The sequence below is a fragment of the Nuphar pumila genome, chromosome 16 (genome assembly GCF_984573655.1).
Source record: "Nuphar pumila chromosome 16, dmNupPumi1.hap1.1, whole genome shotgun sequence".
Taxonomy (NCBI): Eukaryota; Viridiplantae; Streptophyta; class Magnoliopsida; order Nymphaeales; family Nymphaeaceae; genus Nuphar; species Nuphar pumila.
In genome coordinates, this window is record NC_143264.1 from 5,880,924 (window position 1) to 5,895,440 (window position 14,517).

The 14,517-nt window shown below is 34.1% G+C and overlaps 1 protein-coding gene across 1 annotated transcript in view; it reads right to left on the reverse strand.

The window, feature by feature from the left end:
- The window catches only part of SCD1 (stomatal cytokinesis defective / SCD1 protein (SCD1)), a 166,625-nt gene that overhangs the window by 54,881 nt on the left and 97,227 nt on the right, over positions 1-14,517 (reverse strand). Inside the window, exon 24 of the mRNA XM_089991664.1 lies at positions 3,898-3,962. Within this exon, the coding sequence (XP_089847790.1) occupies positions 3,898-3,962 (65 nt within the window). The remainder of the gene's footprint in view (positions 1-3,897; positions 3,963-14,517) is intronic.

Consider the following 14,517-nt stretch of genomic DNA (forward strand, 5'->3'; position numbering starts at 1 on the left):
AGTGGGCTAAGGTAATAAATATGTATTCTTTGCTTCCCATTGTGTCTACTCCGTAATATGAAAGTATGAGTCTTGTGCCATGTTCTTAATTGCAAGATATTTAGTATTTTAATTTTTTTTGTGAGATACATGCAATATTATCGATATTAGTTGATGTTTGATGATGTCTTATGCAACTCATAGACACATAAATGCTTCATATGTGATTTTATGGTTGTATTTTAGGCAATTCATCATTGTTTCATGTGTTATGATTTTTTTTGAATTTTTGATAATTTTTAAATTTTGGGGGGATTTTAAAAAGATTAAAAAATTTTTAAAAAATTATGATACGCTATGACACGTATCTAACTTTAGGCCTAACCGATACGGGTAACGATACACTATTTACAACCTTGATCCTTACAAAATGACAGTTTCCGCTAAAGCTATTTCTTGTGTTTTTTTGGGATATGACGAAAATAAAAAAGGGTATACTTCTCTATGTGGATGACGTGATTATCACAGGAGGTGATAAGTAGGGAGTTATTCGTATCAAAGATGTTTTTAAAGCTAACTTTGATATAATAGATCTTGGATTTTTACGTTGTTTTTTTGGTTTTTAAGTTGTATATTCACCTTGAGGCTATTTTTTATCACTGATAAGCAGACGAGATAATAGAACGAACTGGGCTTTCTGATGAAAAATGAGTTGATACTTCTAAGGTCATTAATGCCAAGATGAAGAAGGATGTGTTAAAATATTGACGTACACCATATATATATATATATATATATATATATATATATATATATATATATATATGTGCGTGTGTGTGTGTGTGTGTTATCCAAAATACCTGTTAAGGGCATTTTGGTCATTTCCCTTTTCTGTAATCCCCTAGACTAACTAGGAATTAGTTCTCCTTTTATTTTAGTTAGGAAACCTTTTTATTTTTCTTATTTTTTACTTTTTTGGCATTGTAAACCTTTTGACTAAAGTCAACATTTGACTTTAGTCAAAAAGGTAGAGAGACGTTGGGCTCCCAACGACTCTAAATAGAGCCGTTGGGAGCCTAATGACTCTCTCTCCCTAGCTCTCCCTTCATGTATAAATATGGAGTAAACCCCCTTACAGTGTATTATTTTTAGTGTGAAGGTTTTTTACCCTCACTCTCTTAATAAAGATGTATTCTTTTAGCCTTTTGGCTTAACCCCTTTGTGGGTTTATGGGTTTGCACTTTATGTGCATTTGGTAACCCTTTAAATGGGTTTGTGTATTCACACTTTATGTGCGTGATTATTGGTTCACTTTGAACCTATTGCATTCAAGGTCATCTTTTAACAGGATAATGGAGAACCTCTGAAAGACCCAACTTCATACAGACAAATGATTGGAGTTCTAACTTACCTTTCTATTACTCGGCCTGATACTGCTCATGTCATTCATTATACTAGTCAATTTCAGCATTCTCCTACTACGGTACATATGAGTGTTGTAAAGACGATTATTAGATATATCAGGAATACTATTAGTTATGTTTATTTTTGACATCTTCTTCACCGTTAGAAGTTACTACATATTTAAATTATGATTAGGGTGGAGATGTGAATGCTTGACACTCAACTACAGGTTTTTGTGTCTTTATAAATGATTCCTTGATTTCGTGGAAATACAAGAAACAACAGGTGTCCCCATCTTAAATAATAGTAGAATAACGAACTATGACAACTACTACTTCTGAGCTGGTGTAGTTGAAACAATTATTAGAAGACTTAGGAGTTCACATAGTAGAACCATCGAGATTATATTATGACAACAAAAGTGCAGTTTACATCACGAGCAATCACGCATTTCATGAGTGAATCAAACATATCGAAATGGATTTCCATTATGTCAGAGAAGAATTCTTGAAGACTATTACATTGTCGTATGTATCATCCGAGTATCAACTTGCGGACTTCTTCACCAAAGTGCTTCTGTCACTAAGATTTCAATTCCTTCTCGGCAAACTCTCAGTTGTGGTACAATGAGTTTGAGGGGGCTGTTAAGATATTATATATATGTGACTTGGTATTGTTAAGTTGTACATATATATAGTGATTGGTAACCGCTCACACGTTAGATACTAAATGAATGTGTTAAATGGGTTTTTCAGCCTTTTTTCATTTTATTTATAAATTTTGACCGTACAGATGTGATCTATGTATTTGATATTATAGGGATCAGCTCTTGAAGCGCTCAATTTAGACACATGGGTGGGTTTTATAAGGTTCTAAAAATCAACGGTCCAAAATCTTTTAAAATTTTGAGGCTCCAAACATCATTTTTTTCATCGAAAACACATGATCTAAGTGTGTTCTTAGTAAATCAACCATGCCCAACACATTTATAGGGCCAGAACCGCGTAAAAAGCACCGGAGAAGCCGAAAAACCCATTTAGCACGTTCATTTAGTACCTAATGTGTGAGCAGCTACCAATTTCTCTCTCTCTCTTTCTCTCTCTCTCTCTCTCTCTATATATATATATATATATATATTATAGTATTTACAGTGTTGCAATAGGAAATACCCATTAGGGGTATTTTAATCTTTTCATAATATTGTAATAGGCTGTGCCCATTAGGGGCACAATAGTTTTTATATTTTTTATTTTTGTAACTTAGTAAATAGGTTTGGAGTTGAGGAGCTTTTTGTAAAAGGGTCATAAAGTCGTTGGGATCTCCCTAACAACTCTATTTCTAGTCGTTGGGGAGAGTCCCAATGGCTTTATGTGTGTGTCTTTATGTATATATAGGGGTGCTTCCCCTCTTGTAAACTAATGCTTTCTCAAGCATTTTGATTATATAAAATCTTATATTTTTTATTGTGTTCTTGGCTCCTAAGTGGCCTATGTGCATGTGTTTTTGTGTTGACCCGTAAGTGGTCTTTGTGCTCTTTGATATTGTAAGCCCATAAGAGGCAGTCTTCTATTCTTTTTCTTGTTGCATTACACTAAACCCCCCTAACAAACCACAATGAATCAAATCATCGAAACAGGTCACTGTTCACGCCTTTTCAGAAAATCAAAGAAAATTGCATATAAAATCAACTGCTGATCCAATGAACACGATTCTTGATTTAGAGACTTTCTAAAATCAAGATCAACCAAATGGTGGGTTCAGATGACTCAAACCTTGATTTCCGTACAGACAATGCTTATGTCAGCAATTTCCAGTGAGGCTCCTTGAACTGAGATGAACGAAGTCTTTTCCTATAAGACAGTCTTCAACTCCTTTGCTCTTGGTATGGCTCTGATACCATATTCAAGAGTCTACATCCATTACGGTTTCAAAATGGAGAAAAGAGAAACACGATAGAAGAAGAATGGCCAACTTGGTTACTAAGCAAAAAGAGAGTTACATCTCTAAAAAGGTTGACACCCTTGTGGTTGCACAAGACAAGAAATAACAACTCTTAAAGTACAGAAATGCCCTTAATAAACAATTTATGTACAACACAAAAATAGTAATATATATGCTACAATTATATTGCACTCTCTCAACAATGCAATTGTCTTAAACAGTTTATTAAAGTAAACAAAAAGAGAACTGTTAGATGTGGTTCGGGTTTGGATATGGTTCTCTATTACTGATGAGCACACGGCAGTATTTGAATTACTAAAACCATTTTTCAGATGAGCATGCCATAAAAACAGAGTCCAGTCCCCACCCCACTGATCATAATGTGCACTGGAATGGAGAAGCCCAGGCTGTGTTTTCCACAGCCCAATTTTACAACACCTTGTGCCACCATTCTGGGCACCACAGAAAGTGCCACCTTCTACGAAAAGCAGGCCCATGCAGATGAATGTACGTCTTTCTAACAGTAGTTTTAGCAAATATGCATGTTAAACATAAATAACATATATTACATACTTGGTGTGGCCTTTCAGGGTTGCCTTGAGCTCCGAACCACGAAGACTTGGATCCCAAATTTTAACCTTCAAGTGGGTAAAGAACGAACAATAAGATAATATAAGAAACAAAATATCTAAACGTAGTCACATTAGTATATTTGAAGCAGAAAGGAATGCAACAAAAACATGATATAGAATAACCAATTATTGAAAAAAACTTCAACACAGAAGCAAAAAAGATGAACTACCGCAAAGCCATTTAAATCTAGGTCAGACCAGACAATAGTAGCAGTTACTCCAACAAAAACATATATTATATTTTTGTACCAGATCCAAACACACTCATTTGATTCTTATGCCTTCAAAGCAGCATTAGTTGATTCTCTATATTATCTGTTCTGAAAAAAAAAATCTTGAATATGCAAGGGTAGTTCGATAATGTTTTTCGCTGTCGCTTTTAAAAGTGAAAACTTTAAATCTTTGAAAGGTTTTTCGATAATGTTTTTGAAATCACAAGTTGAAATTTTGGGGTGTTGCACATATGCATGCAGAATTTGTACTTGAGTTTTTATCCTCAAGTAGAGGAGATTGGACATGAAAATATTATTCAAATTGAAACTAACAATGGAAGCAACTATAGAAGAGAAAAAATTATTCTTGAAGAACAATATCAAAATATTTTCACTACATCATGTGTTGCTTATTGCATTGATTTAATGCTCGAAGATATTGATTGTTTGGAACATGTGTCACATGTTATGAACAATGCAAGGTGGATTGCAACATTTTTATACAATAAGAAACAAGTTTTGGATGTTATGAGAATTCACACAAAGGGAAGAGAGTCGAAGAGACCAAGTGTGACAAGACTTCTGTCGAATTTATTTGCTTAGAGTCCATTTAGAAACAAAAAGAGAACCTTAGATACACTTGGATTTACTTATTTAGGCATAAATCTGAAGTTTTTCAATCTTGGTAAAATTTTCATAAACTAGTAAAGAAAAGATCTAATAACATCTTTATTTTTGCTCAGATTCAGGGAAGAATTTTTATCCAATGAGTTTAAAACTTATTTAGAGTCATCACTTATCAAGTATCTTGTCCACACACACCACGAGAAGTTGGACTAAAAAAAGTAAACATAGGCATATTATAGAAACAACAAGGACCGTTCTTATTTCGAATCATGTACTTAAGATTTTTTGAGCTGAAGTTGCAATGGTAGCAGTTTATTTTATAAATAGAATACCATCTTCATCTTTGCAAAAATTATCACCCATAAAAAAGCATTTCAAAATTATTCTTGACTACTCTAGATCAATCACAGATATCAGTGATATTTTCAAAATATTGCGATATTATCGTTGTAAATTCAGCAAATGATAATATAGGTAAAATATTGAAGTATTTTTAAAAGATCACCAATTTGATAATATCACGATAGTCTCATTATATTATCACAATATTATCAATTAGTTTTATTGTTTTCATTTAATTTTTATATTTTAAATGTGGTTTTCTTCTTTCTTTTACATTTTTTACTTGTTTTTTATTATTTAGGTATTTTTTGTCTAAACAAGATATTTTCTTACTTATTTTTGTTATTTTTTATATTTTTTATATTTTTCATATTTTTTATATTTTTTAAGCCCCGAGATTTATCACCAAACCTATAATATTATGAGAAATAGCCTCGCTGAGATATAGTTGATACTGACATTTGTGACTATGCTCTAGATTAAGAGTTTTTAGATGCCAATGCTTTGTTTTATTCCACAAAAATGGCAAACTCTCTCCTAGTGTTGTACCATGTGTTTTCTTAGGATATGTCAAAAATACAAAAGTATACAGGTAATTTGAACCAAAGATTGACAAATTATATGTTTCAAGAAATGTTACCTTTCTTGAAAATGAAAGATTTTTTACATGGAAAAGCCTGAGGAAATGATTGAATATTCTTTTCCCTTTGATCTTCTTGCTAAGCATGATATTGATTGTGATTGTGAACCTCAGGATGAATGTGTAAAAGTTGAAAATGTTGAGTAGCCTAATGATGAGAATGTTGATCGATCTAATGATGGTCAATCTAATGTTGAAAATACATATTTGCAATATCCTAGGCATGGGAATGAAAAGCCTCAATGTGCACTTGAATAGTACTCTAAAAATCAAGAAAAAGAAATCGACCAAACCGGTAATCTTCTAGAATATCTAAGCCACCTGAAAATTTTGTCTTACGAATCCTTCTCATCCAAGTATAAAGCATGTTTTGCCCTTATTCACTCATATCCATAACCTACTTCCTATTTAGAAGCCAAAGAATACCCAAATTGTTAGAAGCAATGAATGTTGAGTTAGAAGCCCGAGAAAAGGTCAAAAACTTAGAAAATACAAGATCTTTCTAAAGGAAAGAAAAAGTCCATAGTTTGTAAGTTGGTATCAAAGAATATTTCTATTGCTTATACAGTTCACACAACTAGTCAATTGCAGCATGCCTCAATTTCAGTCCACATGAGTGTCGTAATAAAGATTCTTAGATATATTAAAACCTCAATTTTCAAAGGCTTCTTTTTGTCTTCCTCTTATTTCTTAGATTGAATTGCTCATATATTGATTCTGATTAGGGAGGAGATCTTAACAATAGGCACTCAACCACGACTTTTTATGTTTTTCTAAGTGACTCGTTCATCTCGTGAAAGTGCAAAAAGCAACAGAAGGTTTTCATATCATTTACTGAAGTTGAGTATAGAATCATGGCCACCACCACCATGAATGTCATTTGGTTGAGAAGGTTACTAGAAAACATGGGAGTTTACATGATGGATGCTTCAAATTTGTGTTGTGAGAAGAGAAGTGCTATATACATCACCAACAACCACACATTTCATGAAAGAACAAATCACATTGAAATGGATTATCACTATGCGAGAGAGGAGTTTCTTAAAAATAATAATGAATTGCCATCTCCAAATGGTTCTCCAAGGGAATATTTTTGGCATGCAAAATAATGGTTGGCTTTGTATGTCCAATTCTAGGGATCCTCAACAGAAAATGAAGGGAATTCATACCTCACATTGCAGCAATGTAGTCCTATTGCCGGTTTCATCCATTCTAGCCAGTCTAAGTAGAGTTCCAAGCACTGACCCACCATGATCACCCATTCTTTGAGCACTTCTAACTTGAACCACTTTTGAAGATCTCCGTTGTGCATTGAGCACAACCATTTGCTTAGTCAACTAAGCCAAAAACACACTCCATATGATAGAAAGTGTGCATTGAGTTTTCGGTCTTGTCACATTTCCATTTGCATCAATTTAAGCATTGAATGGGTGCAATCTCCAAACCAAGTCCAGTCATCTAGCCTTCCTCCAAGCTCTGGTTGGCTAGATTATGCGTAGGAGAAAGTCACTGGAAAACCCTCTGGTTGGCTAGATTGACTGGGCCGACTGTTAGTCTGCGCACACACGGGTTGAGTCATGGGAGTGGATGAACCACTACAACAGGGTACTCAATCGAGAAAATCACTTGGCACAATCACCTTAAACATTAGATCTGAGTGTCACGGAGTGAGTGAGACAACAAACGTCGGAAAGATCGGAAATGGCTGGACATGTGCTGGCTGGTCGGGATTGGCCTGCAGTAGGCTTGTAGGTAAGCCGATCACATGATCTGAGAGCTCTAAGGCATTGGACGGCAATTCCTCTGGTAGAGGTTGGCCGGAATGATCCTCCAAAGACCTAAGGGCTATGCAGTCAAAAGCACCCACTAGTCTGCCTAGGCGTAAGTAAAATGCCTAGGCTTTGCAATTCTTAGGTGGGTACCTTAAAAGGTACCAATTTTTTTGACTAGGCACCGAGTAGGGGGCCTAGTCAATGACTAAGTTGTCCCGCCTAGGCGTGAGGGAAGTTCAGACATTTATTATTTTTATATATATTCTGTTATTTTTTGTATATATATAATTATATGTGTTTGTGTGATTTGTTTTGTGAAATGATGAAAACATTGCTTAGGTAATTATATGTATTGATTATGTTTGTGTTACTTTGTTTTTGGAAGCATGCACAGTTTTAATTGATTATGTTTCTTATTCTGTGTTACTTTGTTTTCGAAGATTTTTTCTATAAAAGCCTGAAAGCATGTTTAGTATTATGGATTACGTAAAATGTTATTTATATATGTGTTATTGTGCTTCAGTGAAAGGCTGAAAGCATATTTTGCTGATTATACCGAATATGTAATGAATAATTGAATGTGTGTGTGTGCATGAGCTACAACTATATATATCTATATTCTGGTTGTAATAACTGTAATTTTTTAATGTTAAATAAATTCATTATATATGGATCTTGAACTGGACTTGGACATTATCTGTAGTCCAGAAGCTCGATCCAAATAATATTCAGATCTGGATCTCTAACCAAATTTAGATATTGATCCATAACCATATCCAAAAATAAAAATAGATTTTTTAGTGGATCTGAATATTTATCTTGATCCATATTTAAATTGTCCAAGGGTAGATTAGTAATTTCATAACCTAGGGGGTATATTCATTTAAATAACAAAATTGTACAGGGAAAAAATGATAATTTACCACCCTAAGGGTATATTCAGGTAAATATTTAAAATATTAAAGGACAAAAAAGTAAATTTTATAACCCAAGTGGCAACTTAGTTATGTGGAATCAGACCAAGGCTATTTTGGTAAAAATAAATAAGATTTATGGAATTAATAAAAAAATAAATAATAATAATAGTAATAATAAATCAAATTTGATGGTTTTGATCGATGGTTTTGAAAATGAGCCCCACCTAAGGGGGGTGAGTCGCCCCTCCTCTCTCTGTGGTGACACCTAGCCAAGGACGGGGTGTCACCCCCTCCCCTCTCCTCGTTGCGACACCTAGAGGGGGCCAACCTCATTTGGGGGCTATAAATAGCCACCACCCGTCCCTCTTTCTCCCACCTCACTCGATCTCTCCCTCTTCCCTTCTTAAATTTTCTCTCTAAACTCGGACCTTTCTCTCTAGAATTCTGACCCAAACCTCCATTAATTTTTCGATGCACTCGGCTAGAAGCCCCCGCGCCCCTCACCTCTACAGCTTGACGATTTCAGTTTGTTTGGGAGAGCCTTGCCTAAACAAATCTGGCTTTTAGAGCTTCACTGGCAAGAGTTATGTCTGACAAAGGTAAGTAAATTTGAACTCTCATGCGACTTGGTCGTGCACACGTATGCCTCTTATGTAGGTTAATACTTGAAGCGTATTTGAGACGCTTCACACGGTACAACTACAGTACTAGAGGCCTTAAACGGCTGCCCCCTATGACATGGAGACCCCACTACCGTGCACCCCTTAGAGTGCACTTCTAGGTGTTGAGACGTATTTACACGGACACTCGCAGCACCGAAGGCCTTAACGGGTCACTCGCTTTTGTTTGTGAAACCCCTCACCACTGCACACCTTTTTTAACACCCTCGCCTTTGTTAAGGCGCTTTTCACGGTCTGCTCAAGGCACCGGAGGCCTTCCCAGCCACCCTCCTTTGTTGACAAACTTACTAATCCAAAGGTGACACCTAAGCACATATCACAGTTCACTTACGACACTGGCGGCCTTCTCGGCTTCCCTCCTTTGCTAGTGAACCTTCCTACCAGCCGCGCACACAATAGCACAACACTGCGCCTGCACTCCTGCGCATGTGCACCGCTTCTGTGTGCGGCAGACCAACACAACCCGCACCTAGTTGTGTGTCCCCTTATTTGACTCGAGAAATATGCTTATGTTATGTCGTAAGGCTGCCAAAATCTATGCTCATCATCAGAAAATTTGATAACATATAGCGGACGCGCTACCAAAATTTTAAGAGGCTTTGAAACCGCGTTGCGGAAGCGCTCCCCAAACTCTCACAAACAAGGTATATACTCGTAGCCCTGATCTGGCCAATTGTATACGCTTGTAGGACTTCCTAACTCTTTTCTGAACCTTTAGGATCTCTCATACGCATTACATTGTGGCAAATATGCTAAAAATTCAATCCCATTATGCCCCCATATAGGGAAGGTTTATGTTAAAAAAATTTGTAAAACAATTTTTTTTATTTTGAACTCTTATAGGGGAGGTTCTATTGAATTTTTTATAATGGTGGTTCTGTCGAAATTTTTATAAATATTTCAGAAATTTCGAGCTGCTATACAGGAAGTTATTTTTGGATTTTTGAATTAATATAAAGAAAGATCCTTGGAATTTTGAATTTATATAGATGAAAGTCTGCCAAAATGATTATTAAAATTTTAAATTATTACAGAACAAGTATGGTTTACAATTTTAAAAAATTTATAAACATTATTATATTAAGAAATTCAATACTGAATTAAGAAAGGTTTTGCCCAATTTTTTATAAAATCTCAAAATTTTGACATCCAAAAAATGAGGATGCCACATGTCATTTCAGAAAATCCCAAAATAGGAAAAACAATTGAAAGAATGATTGATATGAATTATTCTTAAATTTTTGAAATCATAAACAGTGAGACAAAATAAGAAATTCTCTCTTATTTGAGCTTAAAGAATTCAAATTGAATTTAAAGGAATAAATTCTATGTTGAATGATTTAGTTAAGCTATGAACGCTAACCCAGGACTCTGGGCTTGCTCATAGATCCATTCATGATTGAATGATTGAAAATGCATAATATAATACATTAAATTATATAGATGTAAATATTACATCATTCGTAAAAATAAATTATGAAAATCAAATGTGATTAAAAGATTTTAAATGCATACAATAATGCAAAAATGTTTTCTGAAATGAAATAATATTTTGTGATGTGAATTCATGCTATTTATGTTAAAATTCAATTTTGGGCAATTACTACATCACATTTTTTTATCAAAAATACACAATCCAATGATTGATTACTAACAAATTCACCATGCCAAGCACATCCAAATTGTTGGATTTGAAAAAAACAAGTATTGGAAATACCCATATTTTTATTTTTCATATATATTGTAGTGACTATATATATATATATATATATATATATATATATATATATATATATATATATCATGTATAAAGAAGTCGCTGAATAATTCTCATTAATAGCATCCAACCAGCCATGCAACCGTAAACTTTGACCAACATTAAAATGTTGTGCATGAAGATAATAATACATGGAAAATCTTTTTTTTTTATGACGAGGAACCCTGGCCTAAGCGAGGAAAACCCTAGGTGGGTTCCCACGACTACCCTGCCTGGACCACCTCTAAAAAGGAGTACATTGAAACTCGTACCATTTAAACGTGCTTTAGACATTAATGAGTTGAATAAATTTTTAACATGAAATTAGTCATCGACATATAATGTTTTGGTATATTGTACATGGTTAAATTTATTAGTATGATAAATAAATCATATTAAACACATTTATATTGTTAAATTTAACATTTTGTGTTTAGATCCATGCTAAAAAGCTTTATGGGTATTGACCCAAAAGAATAAATTATTGTAAAAATTAAGCATGAAACACAAAGGATGCTTCGTAATGTGAAATTATGTTAATTATGGTGATTTTTGTATATTTATGCATTTTGAATAAGCATGAAAAGTTTTATGCCTGGAAGATCAACTATGGAAGCTATACATCTTCTTAGACAACTTATTGAAAGATATAGAGAGATGAACAAAGATTTGCATATGGTTTTTATTGATTTAGAGAAGGCATACGATAGAGTACCTAGGGACGTTCTCTGGTGGACAATGATGAAGAAAGGTGTTTCTCTCAAGTACATTAGTATAATTAAAGATATGTATGAAGGAGTAGTAACCAATGTCCGCACTTGTGGAGGGGTGACAACCAATTTTCCGATAACGGTTGGGTTACATCAAGGATCTGCTTTAAGCCCTTTCCTATTTGCGATAGTGATGGATGAACTTACGAGATCAATTCAAGAAAATGTACCGTGGTGTATGTTGTTTGCTGATGATATTGTTTTGATTGATGAGTCTAGAGCTGGGGTTAATGCTAAGTTAGAATTATGGAGACAGACATTGGAAGCTAGAGGTTTTAAGTTGAGTAAGAGTAAGACTGAATATATGGAATGTCGGTTTAGTAAGCAACCAAGTAGTGATGGGAGTGTAGTGAAGCTTGGTGAGAAAGATATACCGGTGAATGATTATTTCAAATATTTGGGATCCATCATTCAAAAGTATGGAGAAATTGATGGAGATGTAAATCATAGGATAAAGGTTGGGTGGATGAAATGGAAAAGTGCTACTGGAGTGCTGTGCGATCGTAGAATGCCATTGCGGTTGAAGGGAAAGTTTTATAGGACGACTATTAGACCCGCTTTACTATATGGTACGGAATGTTGGGCTGCCAAGAGACATCATATTCAAAAAATGAGTGTAGCTGAGATGCGGATGCTTAGATGGATGTGTGGAAATACAATAAAAGATAAGATTCGGAACGAAGAGATACGTAAGAAGGTAGGTGTTGCACCCATTGAAAATAAGATGCGATAGAATCGTTTACGGTGGTTTGGACATATTCGGCGAAGGCCTAATGATGCTCCAGTTAGAAGGTTGGAGAAATGGGAAAATATATTAGTTAAAAGAGGTCGGGGTAGGCCTAGGAAGACTTGGATGGAGATGATAGGAAAGGATATGAATGCTTTGAACCTCACCGAGGACATGGCGTTGGATAGAAATGATTGGAGGAAAAGGATTCATGTGGAAGACCCAAAATGAATTTCTTTTTGGTTCATATCGCTGACCCCAATTGTTTTGGGATGAAGGCGTAGTTGTTGTTGTTGTTGTTGTTTTGTATGAAAAGTTTTATGAATATTATATAAATGATGCACTGAATTGTGTGGATGTAAACGCTACATCTTTCATGATAGTCATTTTTGAAATACACAATGTGATGCATAAATGTTTGAGAAAGCGAAATTATGCTTCATCTGTAAATCCATACTATTTAAATTATAAGCATGTGCATTTTGAAAATGCATATTGATGGATGCAGGTATTGACCCAAAAGTGCAACTCATTGTGATATTTGAGCATGTTGCATTAATAAAAAAAATGGCATAAATTGAGAAATTGTTTTCTGGAAGATAAGAAAAGTTGCACTAAAATATTCGGAGCTTGTCACAAGAAAATATTGTGGACGAGCGAGTCGGTCAAATGTGAACTAGTATAAGCACCAATCTTGAGGGTTTCCAGTATTCACTGTGAGGGTGTTATATCCAAGAGCAAGTACTTTGATAAGAAAAATGTTGTTCATATGCGGATAGTATCGAGAGGATATAGACCCAAAACTAGGTAATCTAGAGTTTTTCAGTAGTCTCTGTGAGGGAAGATTCCCAACACTAGGTAGTTTGGACATTGAAAGGTTAAAGAGACCTTGTCCCTCAATCACGGATAATTAGGGGGACGGACTCGGCTGGCAAAGCTAGACAATACATGTGTGTTAACAGTGCACTGGGATATTCTAGTGGAGTGATTCCTTGACGAAGGAATTGTGGATACTTGGTGCAGGCATAGGGGAAAACATAAAGAAAGTAAAATGCTTGAATATATATATCCCTTGGGAAGTGGAGGTTGATTGTCTGTAGTTTCGATCAAGTTGGTGGTGTCTCGGTATATTAAATTAGAATGATTATTTAATTTGTTTGCAAGCATGTCATTTAATTCAAAAGAAATTTAAGATTAAAAGATAAGAATATGGTTCATGCATATATGATAGGCATGTAGATGTATAATTAATTGTTTATTTAAATTAATTGATATATTCCTTATTCCATTACTTTTTTCTCAGTTTTCTTTCTGTCAATTATTCTCTTTCCTTTTCTCTTGAGATTTCAATTATAAAGAATGTGAGATGTAAGCAATTCTTTATGATTGTTAGATTATAATGGATTGTGAGATGCAAGCAATTCATTATAATTAGTTAGATTCATTTTGATTTATGAGATTGTGAATGAACGCTTAGTACGTTGTGATTGTGGAAAAACATATAATTAAGATATGTTTGATTCATGTATACGATGTTATCTATGAGAATTGAGAAATAATTCACCCATACTAGAGACCAAATAAAGGTCGGCTAGTACTTTGACATTAAGTTGTCTCACTTGTTTTTATTAAAAAAAATCAGGTTCACAGAGATCAAAGGATGCATGCTATAGTATATGAGGAGTCAATTGTAATTTTGATGTAAATTAGGTTAATTTGAACTGTCTCGAAGCTTTTGTGTTTTTTGGCTTGTATAAACTCTGATATTCATTCAATGGAATAAAATATTTTTGAAATGATTGTTGTGATTTACTTTTCAACCTCTGATGTGCGTGAAGATCAGAGCAAGTTTATATTTTAAAATAATTTCTGTTGTGTTTTAAAAAGAGAAAAAATTAATAAAAATTTTAAGTCTGAATTTTTAGGGCATTACATTTATTATGCATTATGTGTATTAAATTATTTTGTGAAAACATGTTTACTTTTGTAATTGTGTGATGAAAATGCTAAAAATATAAATATATAATATAATAATATAATATTTTAGTTATTATTTTTATTATTTTATTTTTTCTTTTCTTTTTGTCTTTTTTATTTTTGTCTAGTTCAGTTTGAACT